Source organism: Chiloscyllium plagiosum, unplaced genomic scaffold, assembly GCF_037043375.1.
Source record: "Chiloscyllium plagiosum isolate Xiang-an unplaced genomic scaffold, Cpla_swu_hap1 HiC_scaffold_28, whole genome shotgun sequence".
Classification (NCBI taxonomy): domain Eukaryota; kingdom Metazoa; phylum Chordata; class Chondrichthyes; order Orectolobiformes; family Hemiscylliidae; genus Chiloscyllium; species Chiloscyllium plagiosum.
In genome coordinates this window covers 52736023-52748488 of record NW_028270166.1, presented here as the reverse complement: position 1 = coordinate 52748488, position 12466 = coordinate 52736023, and the positions used below count along the sequence as shown (strand labels likewise).

General features: G+C 46.8%; 1 protein-coding gene across 1 annotated transcript in view; it reads left to right on the top strand.

The window, feature by feature from the left end:
- Window positions 1-7102: 7102 nt before the first annotated feature.
- Window positions 7103-12466, top strand: part of LOC148142757 (uncharacterized) — a 32677-nt gene continuing 27313 nt past the window's right edge. The window contains exons 1-3 of the mRNA XM_087976210.1: window positions 7103-7482; window positions 7929-8238; window positions 8426-8798. Of these exons, the coding sequence (XP_087832336.1) occupies window positions 7103-7482; window positions 7929-8238; window positions 8426-8798 (1063 nt within the window). The remainder of the gene's footprint in view (window positions 7483-7928; window positions 8239-8425; window positions 8799-12466) is intronic.

The window sequence follows — 12466 nt, the reverse complement described above, 5'->3', positions numbered from 1 at the left end:
GGGGCAGACCTGTTTTATTGGGCCACAGTGTGAACGGCAACAACTACCGCAATCAGCTGGGTGAGTGCTTTGGATGTGGCATTGGCTACCTACTCCAAGGGGATGGCCAGCAGCTGGGCTTCTATTTCCAATTGAATGGCTGCATAGGTGGGTGAACAGACAGAGAGAATCTGGTCAAGGGTGTTGAGAGTTCACTTCCTGCGAGACGGTGGCTTCGTGAAGGGAGAAGACTGGGAATGTTATACAATGGGACCACGTACCCAACACAGCAGCTCCTGGTCCAGGATAACAGGAACCAAGGGGAGGCTTTGTGGCTGTAAATAAAGTAAGTGCCATTATAGGTTCTCAGGCGGTCGGTCTGGGTCCCTGTCCAGGTGGTGGTGAAAGTGGGGTTTTGCCTGCTCCTGTTGGGGATGTGAAGGTTCAGTATCCTGCCCTCTGCTGTGGACTGACTTGCTGAGGGGTGAGGAGCAAGGAGTTGGCGCACCGGCTCCAGCCAGCATTCCATCCGGATGGATGGCTGCTTTTAAGGCAGATCGATCCGATGGGTGTGCCCTGTCCGGGAGTGTCTGTGAGGAGTAGGGCCGGGGGTTCATGGGGAAGATTGTATGAGGTTCCAGTCATCCTGAGGCAGGATGATCAGGGGGAGTATAAAGATGGTGATGGCTGTGGCGGTTAGCTGGAGCTTTCCTCAGGTTGTGGAGCTGTGGTTTGCTGTGCTTCCTGGTTGTTGTCTTTTGGGGGCGGAGCTCACTTGCAGCAGGTCCCGTGTGTCCAATCAGGTTTTCCCTTCAGTTTTACAACTGTCGGGTTGTCAGAGGCACCAAGTATGGGCCTTTCCACCGAGGAGAGCGAGAATCCTTTCCCAGTGATTTGATCATTACATAGTCCCCAGGTTGGAACGGATGAGGTGGCTCCTGGTGGGGTGTGGGCATCGCTGCCTTTATCAAATCATGGTGAAGGTTAATGACCCTACTGAGGGCTTGGCCCTAATCCAGCAGAGTCTCCTGTGTCAGGGGTAGTGCTGTATCTGTGGAGAGGTTTGGGGGGGCCTGGTCACTAAGGGCATGGGTCCAAAACTGAGATGGAGGAGAAATTTTGGGATGATATTTGGGGACTACAGAATTGATGGGGACACTACATTTGACGAGACAATATTTGGCAGATGGTGGGCAAAATATTTGTGCGGGGGGAATGCTACATCTGAGGGTGATATTCTTCTGGGGTGACTCAAGATTTTGGGAAGGGGCAAATTACTGTGAGGGTGTGGCAAAGTTGTGGGGTAAAGACAAGGGCAAAAGTGGGAAATAGTGAAATATGTTGAGGGAATATCTGCGGGGGCAAAAACGAAAAGGCGAGGGTGTGAAATGGGGGGTGTATGGGATCTCAAAATTGGATGACACAAAGTTCGAGAGGTAACATTTGGCAGGGAGTCACATTCAGCAATTTTGGATAGAGAAAAACACTTGGGGGAGAGACAGGAAAAATGCAGAGAAAGGGAGAGACAGAAAGGTGGAGACAGGAGATAGAAAAAATGCAGACAGAGAGGGAGGGGGCACACACCTGGAGGGAATTGACAGACAGAGGGAGAATGAAATAAAGAGTTGAGAGTGTGACAGACAGAGATGCAGGAGGGGAAGACAGAAAGACCAAAAGAGAGAAAGGAGGAGAGACTTTGAGAGAAAGATACAGGGACACAAAGTGAGAAACAAAGAGACATAAAGTGACAATGTGAGAAAAGTGATGGGAAATCGGCCAAGAGGCAGGAGTTCAGGAAAGACACAGTCTGAAAAGGTGATACTCACCATTACTCTCTCTCTCTTGCTGATTTCTCACACTCACTTGCTTCCATGAGGGATAGACACTGCTCCTGGGGTTCACTTCAGATAGGGCCTGTTTTGGGGATGGGTTGGTAAAGGTTCAAAACTTGAACTGAGCTTCCAGCAGTACCCTCTCTTTCTCTCTCTCTCTCTCACACACACCAACTGGCCTGAGACCTGAATTCCTCACAGAAACACAGCTGCAGTTTGTTGGACACATTCATCCCCTCCCTGACAACAGCTGAGGGACACCACAGCACTGTCTCACTCTCTCAATGGTTCAACACAGGCAAGTGTCATTTCCTGCACACTACAGTCTGTGTGTGTATAGGTTTCTGTGTGCCTGTATGGATGTGTGAGTCAGTGTGTCTGTGTGTACATGTTTCATGTATGCATTTATGTGTGTCGTTTTGTGTGTTTCTGTGTATCTGTATGTATGTCTGTGTCAGAGCATCTGGATGTGACAATGCTGTCACTTTAACAAACTTATTTTGTTCTTCATTTTTTTAAAATCTATAAGACAAAAAAGCAAAAATTAGGCCATTCATCCCATCGCGCCTGCTCCACTATTCAATCATGGCTGCTACGTTTCTCATCCCTATTCTCCCTGTCACACTTGATCCCCTTGACAGTTAAGAAATTATCTCTCTCCATCTTAAATATATTCAAAGTCCAGGCCCCCACAGCCTTCTGAGGCAGTGAATTCCATAGATGCATCACTATTTGGTTGAAGACGTTTCTCCTTAACTCCATTTAAAAAAAGGTCTTCCCTTTACTCTACTGATGTGCCCTCAGTCCTAGTCTTTCCTACCAATGGAAACATCTTCCCAACATCCTTTCTGTCCAGGACATTCAGTATTCCAGGTTTCAATTAGATTCCCCCTCATTCTTCTGAACCCCATCGAGTGCAGACCTAGAGTCCTGAAACATTCCTCGTATGTTAAGCTTTTCATTCCTAGGGCCATTCTCGTGAATGTTCTCTGAACAGACTCCAGGGCCAGTACATCCAGGAGTGTCAGAAATAAGAGTGATGAACTGACAGCGTGGATCAGTACTTGGGACTATGATGTTGTGGCCATAACGGAGATGTGGGTTTCACACGGGCAGGGATGGTTGCTAGATGTTCCAGGGTTTAGAACATTTAAAAAGAACAGGGAGGATGGAAAAAGAGGAGGGGGTGCAGCATTGCTAATCAGAGAGTGCATCACAGCTACAGAAAGGAAGGCTGTTGTGGAAGTATTGTCTACAGAGTCAGTATGAACAGCAAGGGAGCAGTCACCTCTGTAGCAGTTTCCTACAGACCCCCTAATAGCAGTAGAGAGATCAATGAACTCACCGGCTGGCAGATGTCACAGAGTTGTTGTTGTTGTTATGGGTGCTTCAACTTTCCCAATATCGAATGGAACCTCCTTAGTTCAGATGTTTTGGATGGAGCTGTTATTGTCAGGTGTGTTCAGGAGGGTTCCCTTACTCAGTATGTAGACAGGCCGACGAGGGGAGAGGCCATTTTGGATTGGTGCTCGGCAATGAGCCAGGACAGATGTCCGGTCTCATGTTGGGAAACACTTTGGTTACAGTGACCACAATTGCCTCACATTTACCATAGCCTTGGAGAGGGAAAGGAGCAGTTACCAAGGGAAGATATTTAATTGGGGAAAAGGAATTTATGATGCTATCAGACAGGAGTTGGGAAGTACAGATTGGGAGCAATTGTTCCACAGAAAGGGTATAACAGACATGTGGAGAGTATTTAAGGAGCAGTTGTTGCAAGTGATGCACAAATTTGTCCACTGACAGGCAAGAAGGGGTAAGATTCAGGAATCTTGGATGACGAGAACAGGGGAGCTTCTTGTCAAAAGGAAGAAGACAGCTTATGTGAGGTGGAGGAAGCAAAGATCTAGCACAGCTTTAGAGGATTACAGCTTACTAGAAAGGACCTCAGAAATGGACTGAGGAGAGCCAGGAGAGGTCATGAAAAAGGCTTGGCAGGAAGGATTAGGGAGAACCCAAAGGCATTTTACTCATATGTGAGGAATAAGAGAATGTAGGGTTAGTCAGGGATAGGGAACTTATGTGTGGAATCTGAGGAGATAGGGGAAGCCTTAAATGAGATTTTTGCTTCATTTTCACTAAGGAAAGGGACCTTGTTGTGAATGAGAACTTTAAGAAGCTGGGAAACAGGCTGGAATAGATCAGGATTGATGAAGTTGATGTCTTTGGTGATGGCCACCACATGAGCTCTGTCCCTACCCTCTCTTGATTTTTTTGGGATATTAATCATGTCTTCCACAATAAAGACTGCCACAGAATAATTATTTAATTTTTCAGCCATTTCCTTTTCCCTGCCACTATCTTTCTGTGTCATTTGCCAGCGGCCCAATGTCCACGTCTTCCTCTCTTTTGCCCTTTATCTGTCGAAAGAAAGTCTTATGGTATTGCGTGATATGTCTGGCTAGCTTACCGTCATTTTTCATCATGACCCTCCTTATTTCTTTTGTTATTGCTCTCCATTGGTCTTTGCAAGTTTCTAATGCTTTGGTTTCCCACTGACCTTCCCCAAATGATCTGCTTTCTCTTTCACTTTTATGCTATCCCTGTCTTCCCTAGTCAGCCATGGTTGCCTTTTCCTCCCTGTACCAGGCTTCTTTTCCCTTGGGATGAATCTCTGCTGTGTCTCCTGAGTTACTCCCAGAACCTCCTGCCATTGCTGTTCCACTGTCTTTCCTGATACACTCCTCTCCCAGTCAATTCTACCCACCTCCTCTCTCATGCCTCTGTAGTTGCCTTTATTCAGCTGTAATTCTGTTACCTTTGATTCTATCATCTCCCTCTCAAATTGCAGAGTAATTTCAGACATATTATGATCACTGCCTGCTGAGGATTCATTCCTCTTAAGCTCCCTGATCAAGTCTGCTTCATACCACATCACTAAATCCAGTGTTGCCTGTTCCCTACTGGGCTCCACCACAAGTTGGTCCAAAAAGCCATCTCATAGACATTCCATAAATTCACTTTCTTGCGAACTATTCCCAACCTGATTTTCCCAGTCCACCTGCATATTGAAATCCCCAATGATCACTGTAACTTTGCAGTTCCTACAAATCTTTTGCATCTCCGGTTGTATCTTGCGCCCCACCTCCTGACGACTGTTTGGAGGCCTGTACATGACTCCAACTATGATTTTGTTAATACCTATGCAGTTCCTCAATTGCACGACATGGAGAAGAGAGGTTGTAAAGACGGAGGTGTTGAAGGGGCTTGAAAGAGCCGAGGTTAACAATGGCAGGGGAGTGGCCAGTTCTCTCAGTACAGGTTTTTTCTTTCCAGTTTGGTTTAGCTGTGGCAGTCACAAGATGCTGGAGTCCAGAATCCTAACTTACTGTCGCTCTCGAATTTCTTTGGATGTTGTTCCCTCCTGCCTGCAAGAATCTGTTTCAGTTTACCTATTTTGCTAAAGTGTGTGTTCTGGGATGTCTGGATGGGAACAGATCCTTCGTTAATTTGCTGTATCTGGATAGTTAAGTTTTCTAGTAATGATGTTATTCTAAATTTGATTTTCTTTTGTTATTCTGTTGTGTTTTCATAAATTCTGTTTTGCTGAAAGCTGAGTGATCTGACCAGCTGCATCACACCTGGAATATTGATTTCTCATCTGCCTTTAAAATAAGAAAAAGTTAGGGCTTAAGCTACCTTCTCAATATATTTTGAGGTAGTCTGGCCTGGTCCATAACAATATGTGTCTGTGTGTTTGAGTGTGTGAGTGCGTTTGTACGTGTATGGTTCTGTGTGTTTGTCTGTGTCTGTGTAAAGGTCTATTTGCACATCCGCACCTCAGTCTGTGTCTATTGCTGTCTTTGTATGTGTATGAATCTATGTTGGTCTGTATGTTTGAGTATATAAATGTGCCTGCATGTGATTCTCTCCCTGTAACTGTCTGTGTGTCTATCTCAATTGAACTATCTCTGCAAATTTGTAGCTATGAGTGTGTGAGCCAGTGTACCGTCTATCGGTGTGTGTGTGTATCTGTGTGCATGTGTGTGTGTGTATCTGTGTGCGTGTGTGTGTGTGCATGTGTATGTGTATCTGTGTGTGTGTATCTGTGTGTGCGCGCGTGCATGTGTGTCTGTGTGTGTATCTGTGTGTGGGCGCATGCGTGCATGTCTGTGTGTGTGAATCTGTGTGTATGCATCTTTGTGTGTGAATGTGTGTGTGTATCTGTGTACATGCGTGTATATGTGTGTGCGTGTGTGTGTGTCTTCTATGTGTGTGCGTGTGTATCTGTGTGCGTGTTTGTGTGTGTATCTATGTACATGTGTGTGTATGCATGTATGTGTGTGTGTGTACGTAAGTGTGTGTTTATTTGTGTGTGTGTCTGTGTGTGTGCATGTATGTGTGCGTGTGTGTGTCTGTGTGTGTCTGTGTGTGTGTCTGTGTGTCTGAGTGTGTGTCTGTGTGTGTGTGTGTATGTCTGTGTGTGTATGTCTGTGTGTGTGTGTCTGTGTGTGTGTCTGTGTGTGTTTCTGTGTATGTGTGTCTGTGTGTGTCTCTACGCGTATGTATGTGTCTGTGTGTGTGTCAGTGTCTGTGTGCGTGTGTATGTGTCTGTGTGCGTGTGTGTCTGTGTGCGTGTGTGTCTGTATCTCTGTTTGTGTCTGTGTGTGTGTCTGTGTGCGTGCGTGTCTGTGTCTGTGTGTGTGTCTGTGTGCGTTTGTGTCTGTGTGTCTGTGTCTGTGTATGTGTCTGTGTGCGTGTATATGTGTCTGTGTGTGTCTGTGTCTGTGTGTGTCTGTGTGCGTGTGTGTCTGTTTCTGTGTGTCTGTGTGTGTGTCTGTGTGCGTGTCTGTGTGTGTTTCTGTGTATGTGTGTCTGTCTGTGTGCCTGTGTGCGTGTATATGTGTCTGTGTGTGTGTGTATGTGTCTGTGTGTCTGTGTCTGTGTGTGTGTTTGTGTATGTGTGTCTGTGTGAGTGTGTATGTGTTTGTGTGTGTGTCTGTGTCTGAGTGCGTCTGTGTGCGTGTGTATGTGTCTGTGTGTGGCTGTGTCTGTGTGTGTGTCTGTGCGCATGTATATGTGTCTGTGTCTGTTTGTGTGTGTCTGTTTGTGTGTGTCTGTGTGTATGTGTCTGTGTGTCTGAGTGTGTGTATGTGTGTGTATGTCTGTGTGTGTGTCTGTGTGGGTGTCTGTGTGTGTGTCTGTGTGTGTTTCTGTGTATGTGTGTCTGTGTCTCTGTGTGTGTCTGTGTGTGTATCTGTGTGTCTGAGTGCGTGTCTGCATGCGTGTATATGTGTCTGTGTCTGTGTGTGCCTGTGTGCATGTGTGTCTGTGTCTGTGTGTCTGTGTCTGTGTGTATGTGTCTGTGTGTCTGTGTCTGTGTGTGTGTCTGTGTATGTGTGTCTGTGTGTGCGTATGTGTGTGTGTATGTATGTGTGTGTGTTTATTTGTGTGTGTGTCTGTGTGTGTGCATGTATGTGTGCGCGTGTGTGTCTGTGTGTGTGTCTGTGTGTGTCTGTGTGTCTGAGTGTGTGTCTGTGTGTGTAAGTCTGTGTGTGTATGTCTGTGTGTGTTTCTGTGTGTGTGTGTGTGTGTGTCTGTGTGTGTTTCTGTGTATGTGTGTCTGTGTGTGTCTCTACGCGTATGTATGTGTCTGTGTGTGTGTGTATCAGTGTCTGTGTATGTGTCTGTGTGTGTCTGTGTCTGTGTGCGTGTGTGTCTGTATCTCTGTGTGTGTCTGTGTGCGTGTGTGTCTGTCTGTGTGTGTCTGTGTCTGTGTGTGTGTCTGTGTGCGTGTGTGTCTGTATCTCTGTGTGTGTCTGTGTGCGTGTGTGTCTGTCTGTGTGTGTCTGTGTCTGTGTGTGTGTCTGTGTGCGTGTGTGTCTGTGTCTGTGTGTGTGTCTATGTGCGTGTATATGTGTCTGTGTGTGTCTGTGTGTCTGTGTGTGTCTGTGTGCGTGTGTGTCTGTGTCTGTGTGCCTGTGTGTGTGTGTATGTGTCTGTGTGTCTGTGCCTGTGTGTGTGTTTGTGTATGTGTGTCTGTGTGAATGTATGTGTTTGTGTGTGGGTCTGAGTGTGTCTGTGTGCGTGTGTATGTGTCTGTGTGTGGCTGTGTCTGTGTGTGTGTCTGTGCGCATGTATATGTGTCTGTGTCTGTTTGTGTGTGTCTGTTTGTGTGTGTCTGTGTGTATGTGTCTGTGTGTCTGAGTGTGTGTCTGTGTGTGTATGTCTGTGTGTGTGTGTCTGTGTGGGTGTCTGTGTGTGTGTCTGTGTGTGTTTCTGTGTATGTGTGTCTGTGTCTCTGTGTGTGTCTGTGTGTGTATCTGTGTGTCTGAGTGTGTGTCTGCATGCGTGTATATGTGTCTGTGTCTGTGTGTGCCTGTGTGCATGTGTGTCTGTGTCTGTGTGTCTGTGTCTGTGTGTATGTGTCTGTGTGTCTGTGTCTGTGTGTGTGTCTGTGTATGTGTGTCTGTGTGTGCGTATGTGTGTGTGTATGTATGTGTGTGTGTTTATTTGTGTGTGTGTCTGTGTGTGTGCATGTATGTGTGCGCGTGTGTGTCTGTGTGTGTGTCTGTGTGTGTCTGTGTGTCTGAGTGTGTGTCTGTGTGTGTAAGTCTGTGTGTGTATGTCTGTGTGTGTTTCTGTGTGTGTGTGTGTGTGTGTGTCTGTGTGTGTTTCTGTGTATGTGTGTCTGTGTGTGTCTCTACGCGTATGTATGTGTCTGTGTGTGTGTGTATCAGTGTCTGTGTATGTGTCTGTGTGTGTCTGTGTCTGTGTGTGTCTGTGTCTGTGTGCGTGTGTGTCTGTATCTCTGTGTGTGTCTGTGTGCGTGTGTGTCTGTCTGTGTGTGTCTGTGTCTGTGTGTGTGTCTGTGTGCGTGTGTGTCTGTGTCTGTGTGTGTGTCTATGTGCGTGTATATGTGTCTGTGTGTGTCTGTGTGTCTGTGTGTGTCTGTGTGCGTGTGTGTCTGTGTGTCTGTGTGTGTGTGTATGTGTCTGTGTGTCTGTGCCTGTGTGTGTGTTTGTGTATGTGTGTCTGTGTGAATGTATGTGTTTGTGTGTGGGTCTGAGTGTGTCTGTGTGCGTGTGTATGTGTCTGTGTGTGGCTGTGTCTGTGTGTGTGTCTGTGCGCATGTATATGTGTCTGTGTCTGTTTGTGTGTGTCTGTTTGTGTGTGTCTGTGTGTATGTGTCTGTGTGCGTGTGTCTGTGTCTGTGTGTCTGTGCGGGAGTCAGGCCTCCATTTTGCCAGAGCGGCGGGGAGAGAAGGAGGAGTGAAGCGAGGGCTGCCGGGAAGGTATGGGCTTAATTTATATTTGGGCAGTGGCTAAACATGTGTCGTATCTCCCTCCCGCACCCCCCTCCTCTAACCAGAAGAAAAAGACCCACTCAGATAAGGCTTTTATTTCTTATCTTTCTTTTCCATTTATTTAAGTGCATTGTTTGGTTTCAGTTAGTTCATATAAAGCTAATACAATGGCAGGGGACGTCAGACCCGTGGCATGTGCCACTTGTTTGATGTGGGAGCTGAGGTTCGTGTCTGATGTTCCTGACTCTTACACTTGCAGGAAGTGTGTCCAGCTGCAGCTCTTGTTTGACCGCATGACGGCTCTGGAGCTGTGGATGGACTCACTGTGGAGCATCCGCTTTGCTGAGGAGATCGTGGCTAGCACGTTTAGTGAACTGGTCACACCGCGGGTTAGGATTGCTGAGGGAGACAGTGAATGGGTGACCAACACAGAAAAAGAGTAGGAAGGCAGTGCAGGTGTCCCCTGCGGTCATCTCCCTCCAAAACAGGTATACCGTTTTGGATATTGTTGGGGGAGATGGCTCACCGGAGGAGGGCAGCAGTTGCCAGGATTGTGGTGGGCACTGCTGTTTAGAAAGGCAGGAAAAGGACTCATAGGACCATAGTCATAGAGGATTGTATTGTGAGGGGAGTAGATAGGCGGGTCTGTGGCTGAAAACGGACTCCCGGATGGTATGCTGCCTCCCAGGTGCTTGGGTCAGGGATGTCACTGATCGGCTGCAGAGCATTCTAAAAGGGGAGGGTGAACAGCCAGTTGTCTTGGTGCATACAGGCACCAACGATATAAGTAGGAAATTAGATGAGGTCCTGAAAGAAGAATTCAGGGAGCTAGGAGAGAAGTTAAAGAGGAGGACCTTAAAGGTAGTGAACTCAGGATTACTACCAGTGCCACGTGCTAGCCAGTGGAGAAATGAAAAAATAGGCAGGATGAACACGTGGCTTGAGAGATGGTGTAGGAGGGAGGGGTTCAGATTTGTTGGACCTTGGGACCGGTTCTGGGGAAGGTGGGACTATTACAAAAGGGACAGTCTACATCTGAACCAGACCGGAACCAATGTCCTTGGGGGAGTTTTTGCTACCGCTGTTGGGGAGGTTTTAAACTAATGTGGCAGGGGACTGGGAACCAGAAAAGAAAACAAGTAGGCAGCGAGGTGGAGACTGGAGACTGTAAGAATTATGAAGATAGCATTAATAAAGGGAAGAGTCGGCAGAGAGCAGGTTAGAGCAAAAGAACTGGTGGCCTGAAATGCATCTACTTTAATGCAAGGAGTATAGTGTGTAAGGCAGATGAACTTAGGGCTTGGATTGGTGCCTGGGAGTATGACATTATTGCAATCACAGAGACTTGGTTGAAGGAAGGGTATGATGATTGGCAACTAAATATTCCAAGATATAGACACTTCAGACAGGACAGGGAGAGAAGTAAAAGAGGGGGTGGAGTTGGTTTGCTGGTCAGGGATGATATCACGGCTGTGCTAAAGGAGGACACTATGGCGGTCTTGGATACTGAGGCATTATGGGTGGAGCTGAGAAATAAGAAGGGTGCAGTTACATTGTTGGGGCTGTATTACAGACCTCCCAACAGTGAGCGTGAGGTAGAAGAACAAATAAGTAAGCAGATTATGGAAAGATGTAGAGGCAACTGGGTGGTGGTGATGGGAGATTTTAGTTTTCCCAACATTGACTGGGATACACTTAGCGTCAGAGGTCTGGATGGGGTAGGATTTGTACGAAGCGTCCAGGAGAGTTTTCTAGAGGAGTTTGTCAAAAGTTCGACGAGGGAAGGGACCATATTGGACCTGGTGCTGGGGAATGAGCCAGGTCAGGTGGTAGAAGTTGCGGTGGGGGATTTCTTTGGGAACAGTGACCACAATTCTGTAAGTTTTAGAATCCTCGTAGATAAAAAAGAGAGTGGTCCTAAGGGAGGAGTACTAAACTGGGCCAAGGCCAATTATATCAAAATTAGGCAGAAGCTGGGAAATGTGGATTGGACACAGCAATTTGAAGGGAAGTCCATATTTGAGATGCGGGAGGCTTTCAAAGATAGGTTAAGGATAGCGCAGGATAGGCATGTCCCATTGAAGGCAAGGGATAGGAAAGGCAAGATTCGTGAACCGTGGATGACAGGAGAGATTGTACGACTAGCCAAGAGGAAAAGGGAAGCGTACATAAGGTCTAGGCAGCTAAGAACAGAACGGGCCCTGGAGGAATATCGGAAGAGTAGGACCAGTCTTAATTGAGGAATCAAGCGGGCTAAAAGGGGTCATGAAATAGTTTTAGCAAGCAGAATTAAGAAAAACCCCAAAGCATTTTATTCTTATATAAGAAGCAAGCAGGTAACTAGAGAAAGGATCGGTCCACAGAAAGATATTGAAAGAAGGCTGTGTGCCGAACCTGAGAGAATGGGTGAGATTCTGAATGATTAATTTGCATCAGTGTTCACTGAGGAGAGGAACATGATGAATCTTGAGATTCGAGACAGAAGTTTGATTAGTCTGGATCACGTTGGCATCAGTAGGGAAGATGTGTTGGGTATGTTAGAGGTTATTAAGGTGGACAAATTCCCAAGACTGGATGGGATCTATCCCAGGTTACTGAGGGAGGCGAGAGAGGAAATAGCTGGGGCCCTGACAAATATCTTTGTGGCATCCTTAAGTACAGGTGATGTGCCAGAGGACTGGAAGTTTGCTCATGTTGTCCCCCAGTACAAGAAGGGTAGTAGGGATATTCCGGGTAACTACAGACCAGTGAGCCTGACGTCGGTGGTGGAGAAGGTACTGAGGGATAGGATCTATTTATATTTAGAAAAGAATGGGCTTATCAGTGATAGGCAAAATGGTTTTGTGCGAGGTAGATCGTGCCTTATCAACTTAATAGAGTTCTTCGAGGAAGTGACCAAGTTGTTAGATGAAGGGAGGGCTGTTGATGTCATATACATGGACTTTAGTAAGGCGTTTGATCAGGTTCCCCATTGTAGACTAATGGAGAAAGTGAAGTCACATGGTATGCAGGGTGTTCTCGCTAGGTGGATAAAGAACTGGTCGAGCAACAGCAGACAGAGAGTGGTAGTTGAAGGGAGTTTCTCGAAGTGGAGGAAGGTGACCAGTGGTGTTCCACAGGGGTCAGTGTTGGAGCCACTGTTGTTTGTAATATACATAAATGATCGGGAAGAGGGCACTGTTGGTATGATCAGCAAATTTGCAGATGACACAAAGATTGGTGGTGTAGCAGAAAGCAGAAAGTTGGGCGGCACGGTGGCACAGTGGTTAGCACTGCTGCCTCATGGCGCCAGAGACCCGGGTTCAATTCCCGACTCAGGCGACTGACTGTGTGGAGTTTGCACGTTCT